Source organism: Bufo bufo, chromosome 5, assembly GCF_905171765.1.
Source record: "Bufo bufo chromosome 5, aBufBuf1.1, whole genome shotgun sequence".
Lineage (NCBI taxonomy): Eukaryota > Metazoa > Chordata > Amphibia > Anura > Bufonidae > Bufo > Bufo bufo.
In genome coordinates, this window is record NC_053393.1 from 227,404,690 (window position 1) to 227,426,423 (window position 21,734).

A 21,734-nucleotide genomic window follows, 5' to 3' on the forward strand; every position below is an offset into this window, starting at 1 on the left:
TGAAACCCGGGTCGGGCTGTGCGAAAGACCATTTTTGTAATGACATGCTGAAATTTTTTTCGTTCTGTGAGTATAATAAAGCAGGGGATTTTAACTGTGCTGGTGGTACGCACTATTGTGCGGTTTATGACATCTTGCAGATAGCCCACGACGGCTCAGCATAGAGGTGTGGACGGTTTTGAACCGTACAGAGATGACATGCTGAGCTTTCCAATCTGCGTGGAAGTATACTGCGATTTAATCTAGGTGTCTGTCTTGAGCCGGATTAAGTGAATACCTGCATTCGGGGAAAAAGCTCTGTGTGAATGAGGAGCAGCGCGATCCCACCATATTGACATGTGTAATGGTGACTTTAGTGTTGCAAAATCTATAAGCCATCAAATATCAAGTTTTCTTTATATAATTAAAGTATTTAAAGGGGTATTCTCATCTTAATGATCACTGTTAAATCTGTTAATGATTTGACAGTGATCATTTTTCTAAATACATTTTATTACCCAATTCCCACCCTTTTTTAGAAAATAAGTCCCCTCTTACTTGATGTTGTCTTTGGTCTCCCCTGGCCACCTCTCCTGTCGAATCCCGCCGGGCCGCGCTTGCGCAAAAGACTTAAGATTTTCTCCCGGCCAGGCCGCGCAATGTTCTGAATGCGCACGCCGCCGCGCATGCGCCATGATGACTTCTTCCTGGCCAGTATAATACAGAGCCGCAAACGGGCACGTTGGCTCTGTACTATACAGGCCAGAAATAAGTCACCATGGCACATGCGCGGCGGCGTGCGCGTTCAGGACATTGCGCGGCCCGGCCGGGAGAAAATCCTCAGTCTTCTGCGCAAGCGCGGGCCGGCCGGGAGAAGAATCCAGGAAGTGAACGTCGCGCTCAAGGAAGGCAAGTATGAAAAGGGAAGATGAGAATACCCCTTTAAAGGGGTTGTCCAAGTTATATTTATTGATTACTTATCCTCAGGATAGGTCATCAATATCAGATTGGCGGGGTTCCGACACCCTAGTCGATCAGCTGTTTGAGGAGAAGGCGCGTGCCGTGCCAGCGCCGCCTCCTCTGCAGCGGTGAGCAGGTGGAATTACACCCCATTCATTTCAATGGTACGGATCATTCCCATACACTTGTATAGGAGCGATCCATCCCATTGAAATGAATGTTAGGTTAGGTGTAATTCCACCTGCTCACCACTGCAGATACAACGGCGAGAAGGTAAACAGTGAAGAGGAGGCGGCGCAGGCACGGCACGCACCTTCTCTTCAAACAGCTGACCGGCGGGGGTGCCGGGTGTATGACCCCAGCCGATCTGATATTGATTACCTATCCTGAGGATAGGTCATCAATAACTATAACTTGGACAACCCCTTTAAGGGGGATTTCTGAGACTTACTTATCCTCAGTATCTGATTGGTGGGGGCCTGACACCCAGGACCCCTGCCGATCAGCTGTTTGAGAAGGCATCAGCGCTTGCAGTAGCACCACAGGCTTCTCTATAACTCACCAAGCTCACCTCCTTCCATTTGATAGTGCCTGTGCCTAGTATCCCAGCTCAGCCCCATTCACTATAAAATGGAGCGGAGGTGCACCCATGTGACCAATGAACGTGATGCCACATGGCCTAGGCTAAGCTGTGAGAAGGCTGTAGCACTACTCCGAGCGCCAGTGCTAATTAATGGGGGCCTCAGGAGTCGGACCCATACTGATGAGCTATTCAAATGATAGGTCATAAGTAGAAAAGTCTCGGAAAACCCCTATAACAAAGTTTAAAATCTATCAAGCTGTGCTTACAAAGCAAACTCTTCTCTGAGTTTTCGGCGATATTGCTTCTTTGGTTTCATGGTGTTGAAATAGGGTAACTTTATCACATCAGGCCACACAGCAGGACAGGGACTTCCACACATGCGGCTTAATGAAAGAAGCAGAGAAATACAAAAAGGTAAGGGTTCATACAAATTCAATTTTGGATACAGAAAGAAATGTACACTGTAACCCTATTTTTTCCCAACTATAATTAATCTAATTACAGGTTGAATGTGTTAATAATTCTAGTTCATTTTATTTCCACCTAGGACAGTTATGGAATATACCCCGGATAGATGCAGATCCCATACCATCTCCATCCAACGCATCCAGCTGCTGGAGAATGAATAGAGAGGTGGCTGCACATGAGACTGTCTCTTTGTTAACTGCCATGGGAGTTACAGAAACAGCTAAGCAAGGCTGCAAATGACTAGTGAATACTTCAACTAAGGGTACTTTCACACTTGCGTTGTTTGATTCCGGCAGGCAGTTCCATTGCCTGAACTGCCTGCCTGATCAGGATCCTGATCAGTCTGAAAAATGTCTGGTCAGATAAATGCATTGCAATACCGGATCTGTTTTTCCGGTGTCATCATTTAAAAATGATCCGGTATTTTTATTTTTTAACATTTTTAAAGGTCTGCGCATGCGCAGACTGGAATACCAGATCCATCAATGCGGCAATTTGAATGACGGATCCGGCATTCAGGCAAGTGTTCAATTTTTTTTTGTGGTTTTATCTCCGTCCCGAAAAGTCTAAAAGACTGAACTGAAGACATCCTGATGCATCCTGAACGGATTCCTCTCCATTCAGAATGCATGGGGATAAAACTGATCAGTTCTTTTCCCTAGGACGGAACTCTATGCCGGAAAAGAAAAACACTATTGTGAAAGTACACTTATAATGCAATACTGATGTGCGGAGATGCCATTTGGACAGTTTTGCAGAAGGGAATATGTTAATTATGACATAAAAAGGGCCTTTTACTTTATATATAACTATATTCTAGGATATCCCGCCCTCACCTTATCAGTTCAAGTTGTGCTAATTCTTGATTTGCTTGGAAGATCGGCTTCTTTGTAAACAGCTCTCCAAGAATACACCTGAAAAAGTAAAAAGGGGGCATATTCCAGTGTTAACCACGTTACGCATTCAGTAAAATTATCCCGACAATGAGATTTCTACAAGTCAAATGTCTTACAACTGACAAAAAAAAAATAATTGGCCAAACTCTAAAGAAGGACTAAATTCTGATTTATCCTACATTATTTCATATATATTTCAGACAGACTAGCCACATGTAATAAATACACTTTAATGAGCTTAGGTCCTTAGAATAGGCCATCAATATCAGATTAGTGGGGGGTCTGACTCCCGGGACCCCTACAGAACAGCTGTTTGCAGGAGCAATGCTGCTGAAACCAGGTATCGGAACTATGCAGCTCTGTCCGTCCACTTTTGTAGCGCCGTGCCTGGTTCCTGCAGCGCTGCTTTAATTCACTTGAAAACAGATGATCATAAGATTGGAGGGAGTCAGACCCCCAACGATCTGATATTGATCCTAAGGATAGGTCAACAATACTTAAAGAGGACCTGTCACCACTCCTGACCTGCCTGTTTTAATAGCTTCATGCATTTCCCATGTAATAACAATTCTGGAACATCTATTCCTTAATTATTCCTGCTACAAGTCATTTATAAATTGCTAGCAGTCTGCAGTAAGGGTACAGAGGGGTGTGTCCCTGCACAGTCTCACTCAATCCAGTCAGTGCTGCCACTGTCAGACTGTGCAGGTACACCCCCCAACTGATTACCGCCCCTCTGTACCCTTACTGCAGAATGCTAGCAATTTATTAATAGTTTGTAGCAGGAATAATGAAGGAATGGTACAACATAGAGCCATAAGAATAGATGTTCCAGAATTGTTATTATACGGGGAATGCATGAACCCCTTTAAGCCTCTGTGCAGGTCTGCATGAATGCTATGAGGATGCTGAAAGAGTCAAACATCTTATTAACCCTGCACACAATGGTAATATGGGGTCCATATTCATAATGGATGCTTCTACTCACCCACAGCTCCAGACATCAATAGCTGGTGTATAACGTTCTTCTCCAAGCAATAACTCAGGAGGGCGATACCATAACGTAATAACCTTATTTGTGTAAGGTCGACTAAACGTGAAAATGGATGGGGGAAAAAAAAAAAGAAAAAAAGATTTAGAATTCCAGCACTTACAAACCTTTGACTCAGCACTGTGTAAAGTAATGCTTCAGATTAGATACATTATCATTAACAGTAGGTTACCAGCAGCCTAGCATTTAATGGACTACATTTTCACGTTAACATTTTTTAGATTGCACCTGCATCAGTTGGACATGGTTGCTTGTTAGTTTCTGAAAGCAAACTAATATTTCTTTTCTCCGACAGCAAGGAAATGAAACAAAGCATAATGCCACTTTCACCCTTCCATATTTTGGTCACAATTTTTTTTATTAGTATTTGGGAGCAAATTATATGCAGGAAAAAAGAATTGTACCTCTTCCGGAACCAGGCCGAAATATAAATGCATTACATTTTTGAAATCTTAAGGAAATTTTATTTTTTAGCAGACATAATTCTAAACTGGTGCCTGGCCTAAGTGTGTGGAGGTCACTGTCAATGGGGGTGGGGTGCTGTGGAACTCACTGTTAAAGGGGCAGGCTGGTGTGAAGGTCAAAGTTAAGGGGATGGGCTGCTGTGGAGATCCAATTTTAAAGGAGGCGGGGCACTGTGAGGGGGTCACTGTTAAGGGTTGGGGGGCTGTGGAGGCTACATTCACACGTCCGTGGTGTGTTGCGGACCCGCAAATTGCGGGTCCGCAACACACCAGCCCGTCACCCCCATAGAAATGCCTATTCTTGTCCGCAAGCTGCGGACAAGAATAGGACATGCTCTATCTTTTTACGGAGCTGCGGACCCAAAATTGGGGCAGCGCTCCCAATTGCGGCTGCAGACAGCACACTGTGTGCTGTCCGCATCCATTCCGTCCCCATAGAGAATGAATGGGTCCACACCCGTTCCGCAAAATTGCGGAACGGATGGGACACATTTTGCGGACGTGTGAATGGAGCCTTAAGGGGGCGGGTACTGTAGATGTCACTGTTATAGGGGATACTGTCTATATATTTTAACGAGACACACAAACAAGAAATGAAATACATGAAATATACCCGTGCGAAGCCGGGTCCTTCTGCTAGTACATAATTTATGGTAGAACAGAAAATCTGTCACAGGGAATGTAGCCTGGATAAGGCTTCACTATAGTTCTGTTCAAGAGCTCACCTTTCTTCTGAACTGTATAGTCTTGCAAGTCCAAAATCTGCCAGCTTGATCTGCCCCCTTGTGGAAATAAAAAACACTCATGAGAATACAGATTATAGGCAAGTACCAACACAACAAACACATAGCTATTAGACCCCATCCTGTTCAACCATTTCAAGACCCTGGGATTTTCAGTTTTTTTACTCCCAGCATTCCTGAAGCCATATGGTTTTTTTTTTTTACCTGTTCACATAGCCGTATGAGGGCTTGTTTTTTGTGGGCCAAGTTCCACTTTCTAATAGCACCATTTAATATAGCATACGGTGTAGTGGGAAGCTGGAAAAAATTCCAAATGGGGTGAAGCAGTAAAAAAAAAATGTAAAAAAAAATTGCAATTCCAGTATAGCTTTAGAAATTTTATTTTTAGGATGTTCCCTATGCAGCAAAACTGACCTGTTCACTTCATTCTCCAGGTCAGTATGATTACAACGATACCAAATTTGTATAGTTTTTCTTGTTTTAAATACTTATAAAAAAAATAAAAACTCTGGAAAAAATGTTTTTTTATATTTACATCTGTGGAGCTCTGTGCGGGCTCATTTTTTGCAGGGCGATTTTTAGTTATAGCATTTAGGAGTGTGTATGCCTTTGTGATCACTTTTTCTTCAATCTTTGTTGGGGAGGTGAAGCGCCGGGAAAAAAAATAATTTCTGAATCGGCCATTTTTTTTTTTCGTTATGGTGGTCACTGTATTGGATAAAGATTATGATTACTCTTACCAGTAATTGGAATTTCCATATAGCCTCCACAATGGTACCTGCTGGAGGGTTATCCCATCTCCCAGGGCCAGGAAACAACATGGAGACCAATAATTTAACACGCCACCCCCCATGTATCCCACCAGAAAAACAGCAAAAAAAGAAAAAAAGTGGGAAATACCAATGTCGTTGTGGAGGCTATATGGAAAATCCAATTACCAGCAAGAGTAATCTTCATCTTTTCTATACGCCTCCCAAACGGCACCACATTTTTACACTTTAGGGTGGGACAGCAGTGGACAAGACTTTCCATCCATACGATCAGAAAGATCTGAAGAAAGTAGAAGAACTAGGTTACTAACTGAAGCAGAAAAGGGGAGGAAGATTTTAAACTGGTGCCGTTGGGGAGGCGTATTGAAAATACATTTATAGTCTAATAGTTTGGTGGTTTTGAGACGCAGTGGTGCAACTGATCTTAATTTTATTTTATTTTTTATTTTATTCGGGTGCATTCACACGACTGTATTTTGTGGTCTGCAAAATACATATGACATCCGTGTTGCATTGATTTTTTTTTCTTACCGTGGACACTGACTTTAATGGGTCCGTGGTCCACATTTGCGGCCAAGAATAGGACATGCTCTATCTGTTGCTAAATGGACATACGGATGCGGAAAGCAGACCTCCACCGATCTGATACTGACCTAGGCCTCATGCACACTAACGTATGTTCTTTCCACGTCCGTTCAGTTTTTTTTGTAGACCGTATACGGAACCATTTTAACGGGTTAGCAAAAAAAAAAAAAAACGGAAGTTACTCCGGGTGCATTCCGTTTCTTTATGTCCGTCTTTCCGTTCTGCCAAAAATTAGAATATGTCCTATTACTGTCCGCATAACGGACAAGGATAAGGAGATTTTTTGTGAAACTCACCGGTAAGGCCTCTTTCACACTTGCGTTGTCCGGATCCGGCGTGTACTCCACTTGCCGGAATTACACTCCGGATCCGGAAAAATGCAAGTGTACTGAAAGCATTTGAAGACGGAACCGTCTTCCAAATGCGTTCAGTGTTACTATGGCACCCAGGACGCTATTAAAGTCCTGGTTGCCATAGTAGGAGCGGGGAGCGGTATACTTACCGTCCGTGCGGCTCCCGGGGCGCTCCAGAATGACGTCAGGGCGCCCCACGCGCATGGATGACGTGATCCATGCGATCACATGATCCATGCGCTTGGGGCGCCCTGACGTCACTCTGGAGCGCCCGGGGAGCCGCACGGACGGTAAGTATACTGCTCCCCCGCTCCCCACTACACTTTACCATGGCTGCCAGGACTTTAGCGTCCCGGCAGCCATGGTAACCACTCTGAAAAAGCTAAATGTCGGGTGCGGCAATGCGCCGAAACGACGTTTAGCTTAAGGCCGGATCCGGATCAATGCCTTCCAATGGGCATTAATTCCGGATCCGGCCTTGCGGCAAGTGTTCCGGATTTTTGTCCGGAGCAAAAAGCGCAGCATGCTGCGGTATTTTCTCTGGCCAAAAAACGTTCCGTTCCGGAACTGAAGACATCCTGATGCATCCTGAACAGATTTCTCTCCATTCAGAATGCATTAGGATAATCCTGATCAGGATTCTTCCGGCATAGAGCCCCGACGACGGAACTCTATGCCGGAAGACAAGAACGCAAGTGTGAAAGAGCCCTAAAATCTTTTTCTCGACTTTTCCATTGGGGGACACAGACCATGGTATTAGTAGGAGGGACACTATGCAAATACAAAAGAGCTCCTCCTCCTCGGGCTATACCCCCCGACTCCACCAGGAGGAACTCAGGTGTTGCACAAGCAGTAGGAGAAGGAGCAAGAAAAAATTATGGAAACCATCGGACCAAGCCATTAAGTCCAACCACCAACAGAAATTGAACTGAAGACCCCTCCTGCAACAGGCAGAATAGGTGGGAGCTGTGTCCCCAATGGAAAAGTCGAGAAAAAGATTTTACAGGTGAGTTTCACAAAAAAACTCCTTTTCTCAGACTTTTTTCCATTGGAGGACACAGACCATGGGACGTCCTAAAGCAGTCCATGGGGTGGAAAACAATACCAGCACCGCCTGGATGAGCGTCCAACGGTCAAACAGGAACCACAGCCTGCAAAACCCTGCAGCCAAAGACAGCATCAGCCGAAGCCAGTGAATGCCACTGATAAAACTTCTTAAAAGGTATGTAAGGACGACCAAGTGGCCGCCTTACACAGCTGAGACGCAGAGGCACGATTGCGTCTTGCCCAGGAGGCCCCCACCGCCCTAGTGGAGTGAGCGGTAATCCTAGCCGGGGGAACTCTACCACGGGCTCGATAAGCCGCGGAAATAGCCGAGAGGATCCATCGCGCCACAGTGACCTTGGAGGCCGCCAGACCCTTACGAGGTTCCTCGGGAATCACAAAGAGGGAATCTGAACGGCGGACCGAAGCAGTAGCCGCGAGATACACCTTCAGGGCCCGTACGACATCCAGAGAATGCAGAGCGCGTTCCTTGGGGTTTGCCGGAGAAGGACAAAAAGGTAGGAAGGACAAGATCCTCATTAAGGTGGAAGGGAGAGATCACCTTGGGCAAAAAGGAAGGGACCAGACGAAGCAGAACCTTATCCTGGTGAAAAACCAGAAAAGGCTCCTGGCAGCAAAGAGCAGCCAGCTCCGACACCAGTCTGATGGAAGTTATGGCCACAAGGAAGACCACCTTCCAGGTGAGAAAAGTCAGGGAAACCTCTCTCAGAGGCTCGAAGGGGGCCGCCTGCAGAGCGCGCAAGACCAAATTGAGATCCCATGGAGGCAAAGGGGGAACATACGGGGGAACCGAATGTGCTACCCCCTGAAGAAAAGTCTTCACAGGACCCAAAAGAGCAAGGGACTTCTGGAAAAAGATGGCCAGCGCCGAAACCTGACCTTTCAGGGAACTCAGCGACAGTCCCAACTCAAGCCCGGACTGAAGAAAGGACAGCACCATAGGGATGGAAAAACGAAGGGGAGGGAGCCTTCCAGGTACGATAGTAAATCCGGAAGGAAGCCGACTTCCTTGCCCTAATCATGGTTCTAATTACTGAGTCCGAGAACCCCCTCGACCTCAGGATGGCGGTTTCAACAGCCACGCCGTTAAACAAAGAGACCGTAAATTCTGGTGGAAGAGCGGGCCCTGAGACAGTAGGTCCTGTCTGTCGGGAAGAGGCCATGGGGCGTCCGCCAGCATCCGAGCCACGTCTGAAAACCACGCGCAGCGAGGCCACTCTGGGGCAAATGAGAACGGTCGGGATCCCTTCCGCCTCGATCTTGCGTAGAACCTTCGGTAGTAGAGGAAACGGAGGGAAGACAGAGGAGACTGAAGTCCTGCCACTGAGACACCAGCGCGTCCACCCCGTACGCCTTCGGATGCCGGGCGCGAGCCAGGAACACTGGGAGCTTGTTGTTGAGCCTGGACGCCATCAAGTCCCCATCCGGACGGCCCAATCTGTGGCAAATTTCTTCGAACACTTCTGGATGCAGAGACCACTCGCCTGGATCCACCTTGTTGCGGTTTAGAAAGTCCGCTGTCCAGTTGTCCACTCCTGGAATGTAAACTGCTGACAACACCGGAACGTGCGACTCCGCCCATGTCAGAATTCTCGTCACCTCCTGCATCACCATCCGGCTGCGGGTCCCGCCCTGATGGTTGATGTAGGCCACGGCCGTGGCATTGTCCGACTGAATCCTCACCAGGAGGCCCGCGAGGAGTCCAATGGGAGAGAGAGTGGAAAATCGCCCTCAGTTCCAGAATGTTGATCGGAAGGCGAGACTCTGCCGCCGACCAAATCCCTTGAACCATGCGAGACTGGAGAACGCCGCCTCAACCCAGGAGGCTGGCATCGGTGGTGACTATTGTCCAGGAGAAAGGGTCTCCCCGAACCTGCTGAGACAAGCGGATGCGATCCTCTAGACCCCGAGAGGTTTGGTCCCAGAGAGAAAGAATCTCCTGTTGCAACAAGCGAGTATGAAACTGGGCATATGGAATGGCCTCGAAAGAAGCCACCATAAGACCCAGAACCCGCATGCATTCCCGTATGGAGAGGAACTGGGAGCGCAATAGATGCAACACTGCCTCCTGGATCTGGGAGGACTTGGAGAGTGGCAGGAACACTCTGGAGGATGCAGTGTCCAAAACCATCCCCAGGAAGGAGAGCTTCTGGGATGGGAGGAGCGAGGACTTTGGGACATTGATTATCCAGCCGAACTGTTCCAGAGTCTGAACAGTGATCCGGACGCTGTCTTCGGCCTGCGGAAGCGAGGGGGCTTTGATCAGGATATCGTCCAGATAGGGCAGTAAAGGAATGCCCTGGTACGAAGAAGCGCCATGATCGGTGCCAGGACCTTGGTAAAGACCCGAGGGGCGGTTGCCAACCCGAAAGGAAAGGCGACAAACTGATAGTGATGACCCCCAATGGTGAAGCGCAGGAATCGTTGGTGAGATTCTGCGATCAGAACATGCAGATAAGAGTCCTGGATGTCCACGGACGCGAGGAACTCCCCTGGAAGAAGAGAAGCAATAACGGAGCAGAGGGATTCCACTCGAAACCTCCGCACCCGTAGAGATTTGTTGAGCAGTTTTAGGTCCAGGATCGGACGCACCGACCCCTCCTTCTTAGGGACCACGAACAGGTTTGAATAAAAACCCGTGCCCTGTTCCTCTGGGGGAACAGGGGTAATAACCCCCTGGTCCAGAAGGGAAGAAACTGCCAGTAAGAGGTCCAAAGCTCTGGTCGGATGCCCCGGAACACGAGAGGGGAAAAAACGTTCCGGCGGTCTGGACGTGAACTCTATCTTGTAACCAGACGTTACAATCTCTAGAGCCCATGCGTCCTGAACATGAGCCCTCCAAACCCGCTGATAAGAGAGCAGGCAGCCCCCCACCACGAGGGGTGGGGGCGCCCCTTCATGCAAAAGATTGCTTGGGAGCGGCAGGGCGGGTCGACTGTGCCCTCTGGCGCCAGGCAGGCTGGGGTTTGAAGGAGGGTTTCTTGCAGGAGTCCTGTGACCCTCCTGAAGAGGAAGCAGGTGACGACCTGTTCGAAGAGAAGCGGCGAAAGGACTGGACAGAGGTGCAGCTTCATATTTATCTGCTCCTGCAGATCTTCTCCCTCGACTCCAGGACCAGCAGGGATGCACCTCTTCAGACCTCTGACTCCTTGCCCAGGAGTGCAGTGCTCTGGTGGAGGGTGGCAGCAGGTGACCCAGGAGCTGGTGGGATGCCGGAGCTGACAGGTCAAGCCCCGATCCACTTGCCTTCTTGGGGGGATAATGGAGGCAGCCTGGCAACGTCCAACAGACGGCGGCGGGCACTCCATGGGGGACCAGGAAGGCGTCATGCCGACCTGCTTCCCCAGTTAGAAGAAAAAAAATAACAAAAGGGAGACGAATCAAAAGGTGTCAACCTCCTTCACCAGACACTAAGCAAAGACTGAGTTCCTCCTGGTGGAGTCGGGGGGGGGGGGGGGGAAGGGGGGGTGTGGGTATAGCCCGAGGAGGAGCTCTTTTGTATTTGCATAGTGTCCCTCCTACTACTACTATGGTCTGTGTCCCCCAATGGAAAAAAGTCAGAGAAAGTACTTTTCTATCAGGGGCCAGCTGTTCCATTCCGCAAAATACGGAATGCACACGGACGTCATCCGTATTTTTTGCGGATCGCAAAATACATACGGTCGTGTGCATAAGGCTTTATCCTGAGGACAACATCAATATCTGTAGCCCGAACAACCCCTTTAAAACAGCTTGACCATAACCACTTTCACACCCACATGCAGCCAACAGAATGCTGGTATTGATGCCAGCAGACCCATTATAATGAATGGAATTCATCTGCACCAGCGGTGACAGTCATATTCCAGATATGCCAGAACAGAATACTGGAATTAGGAAAGCAGATGTGGACTCAGCCTTAAAGAGGAAGTAAGCACTACAAAATCGGATTATGAACTCCACAAATTTCTTTGGTCATCCATTCAAAACATTCTGTTAGTAAAAAGAAAATCACAATGTGCTCTGTACACAACGTTAATGCCAAGGAATATAGCAAAACACAGCAACAAGGTTCAACATGCAATACCTGTTGTTTAGTAGAATATTTGAGCATTTAATGTCTCTGTGCAAAAAATTCTTCTTGTGACAGTAGTCCAAACCTTCCATAAGTTGCCTCATGAAAGACTTAATGTGAACTTCATTGAAATGCACTAGTCCTGATTCCAGCAGACCCATCAGGTCGTGGTCCATATATTCAAATACCAGGTAGAATGCACCTGCAGCAATCGAAAAGGAGTTTACAGTTATATGGAGACTTATAATACAGCTGGCACTCACAAGCAATGGCACGGAGCATTAAAAGGGGTTGTCCGAGTTATGTAAAAAAAATAAAAAACACTGTAAATCTGATGCTCTGCAATATATACATAAGCTAAGCAAGTTTTAGGCAAAAATAAAAATACTTATGTTATATATGTGGGACTACAAGTCCCAGCTGTACAATGACATTGCTGATACACACAGGATCTTTCCCCATCTGTTCTTGTGCAGTGCTCTGCAGACACGTCCTCACAGCCAGCAGAAGAGTAGAAGAGGAGAGAACTCCCCCAGTCTATGTCTGTTCTGTGTTTTCAGGAGGAGGGGGGAGGATCCTGTGCACAGCATTTGTCTCTTCAGTGCCTGGAGAAGTGGAAAACCTGCGGCTGCTCAGTATCTGAGGCAGAGGCTCCAGTCTTTGCTGCTGATGGTAGAAGGGGTTAAACTGTACCGAAGAATCCAGTGGGAGGAGACACAGGGCAGGCAGTTCAGCCAGCACATGTGCAGTGCAGGGGCTGTGGCTTATGTCTCCAACCAGCACAGCCTTCACAGTGACGTTCCGTGCACAGAGCCAGACCTGCTCCTCCTGCTCCCTCAGGCTTGTGCACGGAACCTCATCAGAGCAGAGAAAGATGACATTACAGGTCATGTGACCCTCAACTAACTAGGAGAACGGGGCCACTGTAGATGAAGGAAGTGAATACAAAATCCCTTACATTTGATTAGTTAGAAACATACAAAAAGAACAAAAAATAAATAACTTGGACAACCCCTTTAACTCTCTGTGTTCCATGACATCAGGGAGGAAAAATTGTATTTTGCAAAAAAATAAGTTTTCTGAACACTCAATTTTATTATTCTACCAAGTCATTATTAACTATAACACTTTTTGGTACTAAAAGCAATAATTTCAGAGAACTCAAACCTTTATCTTTCTTAAAGTCCACAGCGTCCTCTTTGTCTGTGACAATCTCCTTCATGTTAATAATGCTCTGGTGGGTGAGCTGTCGGAGAATCTTAATTTCACGTATAGCTGTGATAGGGAAACCTTCTTTCTCATTGTCCAAACGTACTTTCTTTAAAGCCACCATTTCTCCTGCAAAGAAAAGACACTTCAGGGAGACGGCCGTGGGCAGAAAAAAAAAAAAAATCCTTCATACAAAATAACTGCCCATTGCAAGACAGGCATTACTAAGCAGAGGACACAAATGCACAAGGGCATGAATGATATCACTGGATATTTGCTGAGCTCCCTTTTTTGAAGGTCACCATGGCAAGTCTCTTAGGGCTCTTTCACACGAGTGGGTTTTCCGTCCAGATGCGATGTGTGTAGTGAATGCATAGCACCCAGACTGAATCCTGACATTCATTTCTGCGTTCAGTAAAAATCGCAGCATGTTGTATATTGTGTTTTTCACGCAGCTCCGGCTCCATAGAAGTGAATGGGGCTTGCGTGAAAAATGGAAGTAAGGCATCTGGATACAATGTGTGTTTTACAGATGTATTCTAGGAATAGTTTGCAATTCTTTTTTTTTTTTTCTTTCCCCAAAACGCAAGCAATCTGGATACAACGCAAAAATGCAGAATGCAATCGCATACAAAACCAACCGTTTTTTCCTGAACAGATCCTGACACAATCTGTATCGCTTGTGTGAGAGGCCTTAGGGACAGGCCTTCAATATCAGATAAGCGTGGGTTCCAACTCTCACTTGAATGGGACAAAGCTGCAATACCCAGAATCATCACTACTAAAAGTACAGCATGGGGTCCGAACAGTGCCCTCTAACATCTCAGTTTTAGTTGTAAAATTACAGCTGAGCAGGCACACCGACAACAAGCTTCAGTTTTGACAGAACAGAAGCTACAAATCAGCTGTTCCACGCTGTTATATGTGTTCATGTTCCATGTTCTAAAACAGCCTTGCCCAACCAGTGGCTCAGCAAGCTATTTCATCACAAATAGAGAATCTGCTCTCCTGTCCGTCTTTTTAGATCACAGGCATGGCTCAAGGAAGAGGGAAACATTCCTTATGACTTTCCATTTCGCACCCTGATCCCCCTCAGAATCTAAATTGATGTATAATACAACAGATCCTACATATGAGATGTAAAAGAAGCCAAACTCCCTGGTTAAAAGCTGTAGCTCTGTGAAGCATTGAGACACCTGGGACAGTCTATTGATCTGACCCTGGTGGCACATCACTTGTACCAGGATCACTGACACTTTACCCATCACTACAAATCTAAACTTCCCTCTAACATAAACATAACTCACACATGGTATGTCCACACTGACTTTTGGCTCTATTTATTTATTTCTATTCGTATTTGGTTACACATTATTAACCCTTTCCGGACAGAGCCAGTTTTCACCTTCCTGACAGCCTAATTTTACAAACCCGACATGTATCACTTAAGGCTACTTTCACACTTGCGGCAGGACGGATCCGACAGGCTGTTCACCATGTCGGATCCGTTCAGCAGCTATTTCGCCGTGCCGCCGCTCTGTCCCCATTGACTATAATGGGGACGGGGGCGGAGCTCCGGCGGTGCACGGCGAAAGCCGCCGGACTAAAAAGCCTGACATGCAGTAATTTTAGTCCGGTGGCCTTTTGCCGTGCACCGCCGGAGCTCTGCCCCCATTATAGTCAATGGGGACGGAGCGGTGGTCCGGCGGCACGGCGAAATAGCCACAGGACGGATCCGACAGGGTGAACAGCCTGTCGGATCCGTCCTGCCGCAAGTGTGAAAGTAGCCTTATTTGGTGGTAACTTTGGAATGCATTTACTTATCCAAACGATTCGGAGATTGTTTTTTGTGACACTTTGTACTTCATGTTAGTGGTATTTGGGTTGATATGTATTGTGTGGTTATTTAAAAAAATATATATATTTACAGAAGATTTGGAATAATTAGCAATTTTCAATATTAGAATTTCTCTGCTTTTAAGACAGACAGTGATACCTCACAAATGGTTAACATTCACCAAGTTGGCATCATTTTGTGTCTATTTTTTTAGGACGTTAGAAGACTTAGAATTTTAGAAGCAATCTTTCAAATTTTCAAGAAAATTTCCAAAACCAACTTTAAGGACCAATTTAGGTCTTGATGGGGGACTTACATAAATAGAAACCACACAACCCCCTTTTCAAAACTGCATCTCTTACTTAAATTATTCAAAACAGATTATTTTAGAAATAAAAATGAGGCAAAATAAAGATGAAATTTAATTTTTTTGCAGATTTTCCATTTTAATACATTTTTCATGCAACCCGGCAAGGTTACAGAATTTAGAAAAATTTTGCTGTGAAAATGAAAAATGTCATTTCTTTGACTAAAAAAGTTTCCTTAAGCCCCAAATTTTAGAATTTTTTTTATTTTCACAAGGGGCAAGAGGAGAAAGTGTAAAACCCCATATAAGTACCAAACTATAGGTGCAGTAATTCACATGACCCCTAAGGTGTTTCATTGAATTGTTTTAAAAGAGGACCTTTCATGGTTTTATATTAATTGAGATAAATACCTTTACTTGCGGGGTACCCCCTGCTGATGCTGCCACCCTGCCCGATTTTTTACAATACCGTCACAGCCAGGGAAAATATCGTCACAGCAAAACAGCCAGGGAGAAGCTTATTAAATATAATATAACCTTGAATCTACTGAGGTTGCGAGTATGGAAATAATACATTCTATTGCTGATAAGAGTAGCTTACAATTTACGTTTAAGCCTAGTGAACAGTTAGATCTGCAAAAGATATGGTTTGGTTTATATGCAGAATGTGAACAGGATATTAAGAAGATAGACTGTAAATGTATTTTAGTCAATAAAGAGAAAATAAGGAATATTGTCCATATGGTGAAGGTCTTTCAGAGTAGTGTCAGATAGATCCATAGATAATTGTTCTAGTGAAGTTCCAACCACAGATGCTGCTATCTGTAAAGATGCATCTACTGTAGAGTTGTTAATATACAAAATTTTTGATTCGATTTCGATAGCATAAAAAAGTATTGCGATACTCGATACCATTCAATACCACACAAAAAAAAAAAAAAAAAAGCCACGTGCATTCCGCATTTTAAAAAAAACTGGCGAATCGCGCAGGTTTATTTATTTTTTATGTTCTGGCGTTCACCGCATAGATTTTTTTAAAATATTTTAATAGTTTGGACTTTTTTGACGTGGCAATATGTTTATTTATTTATTGTTTATATATGAAATTGGGAAAGTGGGTGATTTATACTTTAAAAAACACACCAAATTATTAACTTTTTTTTTACACTTTTTATTTAAGAACTATTTCCCCCCTTAGGGGCCAGAACCTGGGATCTTTTCATCCCTTGTTCTATTCACCCTAATAGAGCTCTATCAGGGTGAATAGGACTTTGCACAAAGCACAGGGCAGCAGGGAGCCGACTATGGCAGCCAGGACTTCAGTAGCGTCCTGGCTGCCATGGTAACTGATCGGAGCCCCAGGCTTACACTGCCACCAATGAGAAGGGGAGGGGACCCTGTGGCCACTGCCACCAATGATTTTAATACTGAGGGGGGTTGAGCGCACTGTGCCAAAGATTTTAATGGGGTGGGCGAACTGCGCCACCAATGATTCTAATTACTGACCCCCCCCCCCCCCCCCATGTCCGCGATCGCAGCAAACCGCAGGTCAATTCAGACCTGTGGTTTCGTAAATTTCTGATCCCCGCGGCAGAGAGGGCAGGCATTGCTTGGAGAGGGGGGGGGGGGGGGGGGCGGGCGGGCGATCATCTGCCCGCCCCCTCTTTCAGGATAGCCAAGCGGTTTGCAGTGTGTCAGCACATTGCTGACACTCTGCTTGAAACGCCTGACATCTGTGCTGGCACAGATTCCATGCGTTTAACCCCATCCATGCCGCGGTCCGTAGGGACCGCTGTATGGAAAAGGTTAAGAGGGAGGGAGCTCCCTCGCCTATCGGGGGCTGCTGGGCCCCCCTCCCTCCCCATCACCCACAGCTCTGCTGTGGCAGCGAGTGATGGTTACCATGGCAACTGATCAGAGGCTGTCCATGGTGCTGATTAGACTTCTGCTAAAGGCAGAAGTCTAATCAGACTTTGTAAAGTGAAAATACAGTACAGTATATAGTGTACTGTACTGTATTATACAGACATCAGACCCACTGAATCTTCAAGAACCAAGTGGGTCTGGGTAAAAAAAAAAAAAAAGTAAAAATAAAAAAATACATTTATCACTGATTAAAAATGAAAAAAAAAAAATCCCTACACATGTTTGATATCACCGCGTCCGTAACGACCTGATCTAAAAAAAAAAAAAAAAAGGTCATGTTACTTTACCCGCACGGTGAACGCCATAAAAAATATAAATAAAAAACTATGATCAAATTGAAATTTTACCCACCTTACTTCCCAAAAAAGGTAAAAAAAAAGTGATCAAAAAAGTCGTATGTACGCCAAAATAGTACCAATTAAACAGTCACCTCATCCCGCAAAAAATGAGACCGTACCTAAGATGATCGTCCAAAAACTGAAAAAACTATGGCTCTCAGAATATGGAGACACTAAAACATGATTATACATTTTTTGGTTCAAAAATGAAATAATTGTGTAAAACTTACATAAATAAAAAAAAAGTATACATATTAAGTATCGCCGCATCTGTAATAAACTGCTCTATAAAAATATCACATGACCTAACCCCTCAGGTGAATACCGTAAAAAAAAATTTTTTTTAAATAAGGTGTAAAAAAAAAAAAGCTATTTTTTTGTCACCTTACATCACAAAAAGTGTAATAGCAAGCGATCAAAAAGTCATACGCACCCCAAAATAGTGCCAGTCATCTCACCTCGCAAAAATCATACCCTACCCAAGATATTTGCCCAAAAACTGAAAAAACTATGGCTCTCAGACTATGGAGACATTGAAACATGATTCTTTTTTGTTTAAAAAATGAAATCATTGTGTAAAACTTACATAAATAAAAAAAATTGTAGACATATTTGGTATCGCCACGTTCGTGACAACCTGCTCTATAAAAAGTATCACATAATCTAACCTGTCAGATGAATGTTGTAAATAACAAAAAATAAAAACGGTGCCAAAAACTGCCCTTTCTTGTTACCTTGCCTCACAAAAAGTGTAATATAGAGCAACCAAAAATCATATGTACCCTAAACTAGTACCAACAATACTGCCACCCTATCCCGTAGTTTCTAAAATGGGTCACTTTTTTGGAGTTTCTACTCTAGGGGTGCATCAGGGGGGCTTCAAATGGGACATGGTGTAAATAAACCAGTCCAGCAAAATCTGCCTTCCAAAAACCATACGGCGCACCTTTCCCTCTACGCCCTGCTGTGTGCCCGTACAGTAGTTTACGGCCACATATGGGGTGTTTCTGCAAACTACAGAATCGGGGCAATAAATATAGCATTTTGTTTGGCTGTTAACCCTTGCTTTGTTACTGGAAAAAAATGGATTCAAATGGAAAATTTGGCAAAAAAAAAAAATCTAAATTCTGAAATTTTATCACCATTAACTCTTGTAGAATACCTAAAGGGTTAACGACGTTTGTAAAATCAGTTTTGAATACCTTGAGGGGTGCAGTTTCTAGAATGGGAGGTTTCTATTATGTAAGCCTCACAAAGTGACTTCAGACCTGAACTGGTCCCTAAAAAGTGGGTTTTTTAAAATTTCTGAAGATTTGCTTCTAAACCTTGTAACAACCCCCCAAAATAAAATATCATTCTCAAATTGATCCAGACATGAAGTAGACATATGGGGGAATGTAAAGTAAAAACTATTTTTGTAGGTATTACTATGTATTATGGAGGTAGAGAAATTGAAACTTGGAAATTTGCAATTTTTTTTTACAAATTTTTGGTAAATTTGGTATTTTTTTTTATAATTAAAAATGTTTTTGTTTTTTTTTACTTCATTGTACCAGTGTCATGAAGTACAATATGTGACGAAAAAAAACTATCTCAGAATGGCCTGGATAAGTCAAAGTGTTTTAAAGTGATCACCACTTAAAGTGACACTGGTCAGATTTCCAAAAAATGGCCTGGCCCTTAAGGTGAAATAAGGCTGTGTCCTTAAGAGGTTAATACAGAAGGCGCGTACTGGCTGCAGATCAGCGGCAGTTAACCCCTCAGGTGCCGCACCTGAGGGGTTAACTTCCGCTAATCGCAGCTCCCTGTCAAGAGGCAGGGTGCCGACTATGCGATTCTGCTGCCGGCACCTGCCTCCTGTATTATGTGTTAAAGACTACCTTATATGGGTCCGGACTTAGTTAAGTATTAGGCTACACAGAGAGGCGCCCAGAGATGTCCCTGCACCTATTATTCCTGGGCGCCGCTCCGTTCGCCCGTTGTACCCCCATTACTGTCTCCTGCTCCGTATGCTAATTACTATCGGTGCAATGGGGCGGAGACAGTATTGGCGAGAAATAAGTCTATCGAGGACAGACATATTGGTAATGGTTTTGACCTGGATAAGAATAAGATTTTTTTTTTCCATTAAAGTTAGCTAAATAAAAGTTCTGATTAATTATAAGACAATGTATGGTATAATATAAGAATATAGAGAGACGTGATACTTATTGTAAGATCATTATATTGTAGGATAAACCATGTATTTAGATTAGTTTGAGCATGCCTGGTATAGGAGACAGAAGCTATAATTGTAAAAGTAACAGGATCCTATTCTCATGTGTCTTGAGTCTAGAGACATTTCTCTCTAAACCATAGGAGATCAGAGAATAAAAATACGATTTTTGTATATTCTTTATTCAGACAATATTGCTAGGAAATATTTGTTGTATTTAATATTTTCTATTTTGTCCAGTAGAAATTTTCTTAAGCAGCATTTGACAGAAATGAGCAAAAATCTTCCTTCCATAGCAATTTTCTCCACACTACTAATTAAGTTTCATAATTGCATGGAATGTCAAGTAATCAAACTGTTAATCTATGTAACAATGTTTGACTAACGGAATAATACTAAATATAATAAAATAAAATGTTTGAACTTACTTGAGCATGATTTTCCTTGTGATTAAAGTGTGTGGTCAGTTAATTGACAGGGGCACATGATGACATTTGAGATTTTTTGTGTAAAAATAGGTTAATGGTATGGAAAGACCAAAATTATAGAAATTCCAAGTTCTTGAGTTTATTCAAAATACCAAATTATTGTTTATTTGTGGTTCACAAATGAAGTATTTCAGGTTTATAACTGAAATTTCTTTTATAATGCGCATTACAAAATATACACACGTATGGGTTCTATTACATTATTTTATTAATTGAAGTTAATTGGCTATATGTGATGATGTAAGAGTGATGCGAGCAGCTGCTGTGTTATGAGAGTATGCGCCATGTGAGTAGGTGCATGTGATTATGTATGAATGCTATTCTAAGACTGAGCATAAAATATGAGTTAGAAATGAATATACAATTATTAGTTAAAAGATGGTCATTATTTATAATGACTTGTCAGATCTATTGTAGGATTATACAACATATTTTATTATTTGTGTTTTATATATCTAACATTTATACTGGAAATAGGATAAAGAAAATGGTCTAAATTGTGTTAAGAATAAGGATAATTTTGAGGCCTTATAATAGTAATGCGACACACATATGTCCAAAAAGACACTTGATCTTAGTGTTAAAGGTTCTATAACATTATAGGTTATATTAAAGTTGAATATTTGATGATCCAGTATATAGAATCATAAAGATCCACAGGCAAATGTTTCAATTTAATTTACAAATATTTCATGGTAATATTTTATGGGATTTACTTGCTATAAGATTGTTTTACAAAAGTGGATTTATTTATAGTGATGATTTATTATTACCACACACACACACACACACACACACACACACACACACAGAACTATATCCTCATATATAGGAAGATATATATTTTATACATGATAGTAATATATTGGTCTCAATGTGAATGATTGAAATTTTATATATAATTATATATATATATATATATATATATATAATCACATTAAGACCAATATATTACTCTTGAGAGACATGGGTCTGCCTTGACCATCTGTGAATATCACTCCTGCAGAAACAAAACATGAGTGCTTTACCATAAAGTAGGAAATCTTGAAAACCTTACAAATGTTCAGTTTTAGTATATACATACACACATATACACACACACAAAAACCGAACATTTGTAAGGTTTTCAAGATATCTACTTTATGGTAAAGCACTCATGTTTTGTTCATACAGGAGTGATGTTCACAGATGGTCAAGGCAGACCCATGTCTCAAGAGTTAAAGTCTAAGAATAATAGTCAAATTTAGTTAATTTGAGCCAATAAGTATTGGTATATGGAAGAAAGTATGCAAATACAAGGGTATAACAAAATATTATGTAGTTATCTATTACGTAATTGTATGAATCATATAATCAGGATAAGTGAGTATGACATACATGAACTAAATGGTGATCATGGAGTTACTGTAATTGTTATTTGGGATATTGTATTCCAGAGAGGTT

General features: G+C 43.4%; 1 protein-coding gene across 1 annotated transcript in view; it reads right to left on the bottom strand.

Moving 5' to 3' along the window:
• The window catches only part of CDK13 (cyclin dependent kinase 13), a 78,774-nt gene that overhangs the window by 18,102 nt on the left and 38,938 nt on the right, over positions 1-21,734 (bottom strand). The window contains exons 5-10 of the mRNA XM_040431317.1: positions 13,139-13,309; positions 11,984-12,173; positions 5,127-5,183; positions 3,875-3,976; positions 2,827-2,904; positions 1,789-1,905 (exon numbers count right to left, since the gene is read on the bottom strand). Of these exons, the coding sequence (XP_040287251.1) occupies positions 1,789-1,905; positions 2,827-2,904; positions 3,875-3,976; positions 5,127-5,183; positions 11,984-12,173; positions 13,139-13,309 (715 nt within the window). The remainder of the gene's footprint in view (positions 1-1,788; positions 1,906-2,826; positions 2,905-3,874; positions 3,977-5,126; positions 5,184-11,983; positions 12,174-13,138; positions 13,310-21,734) is intronic.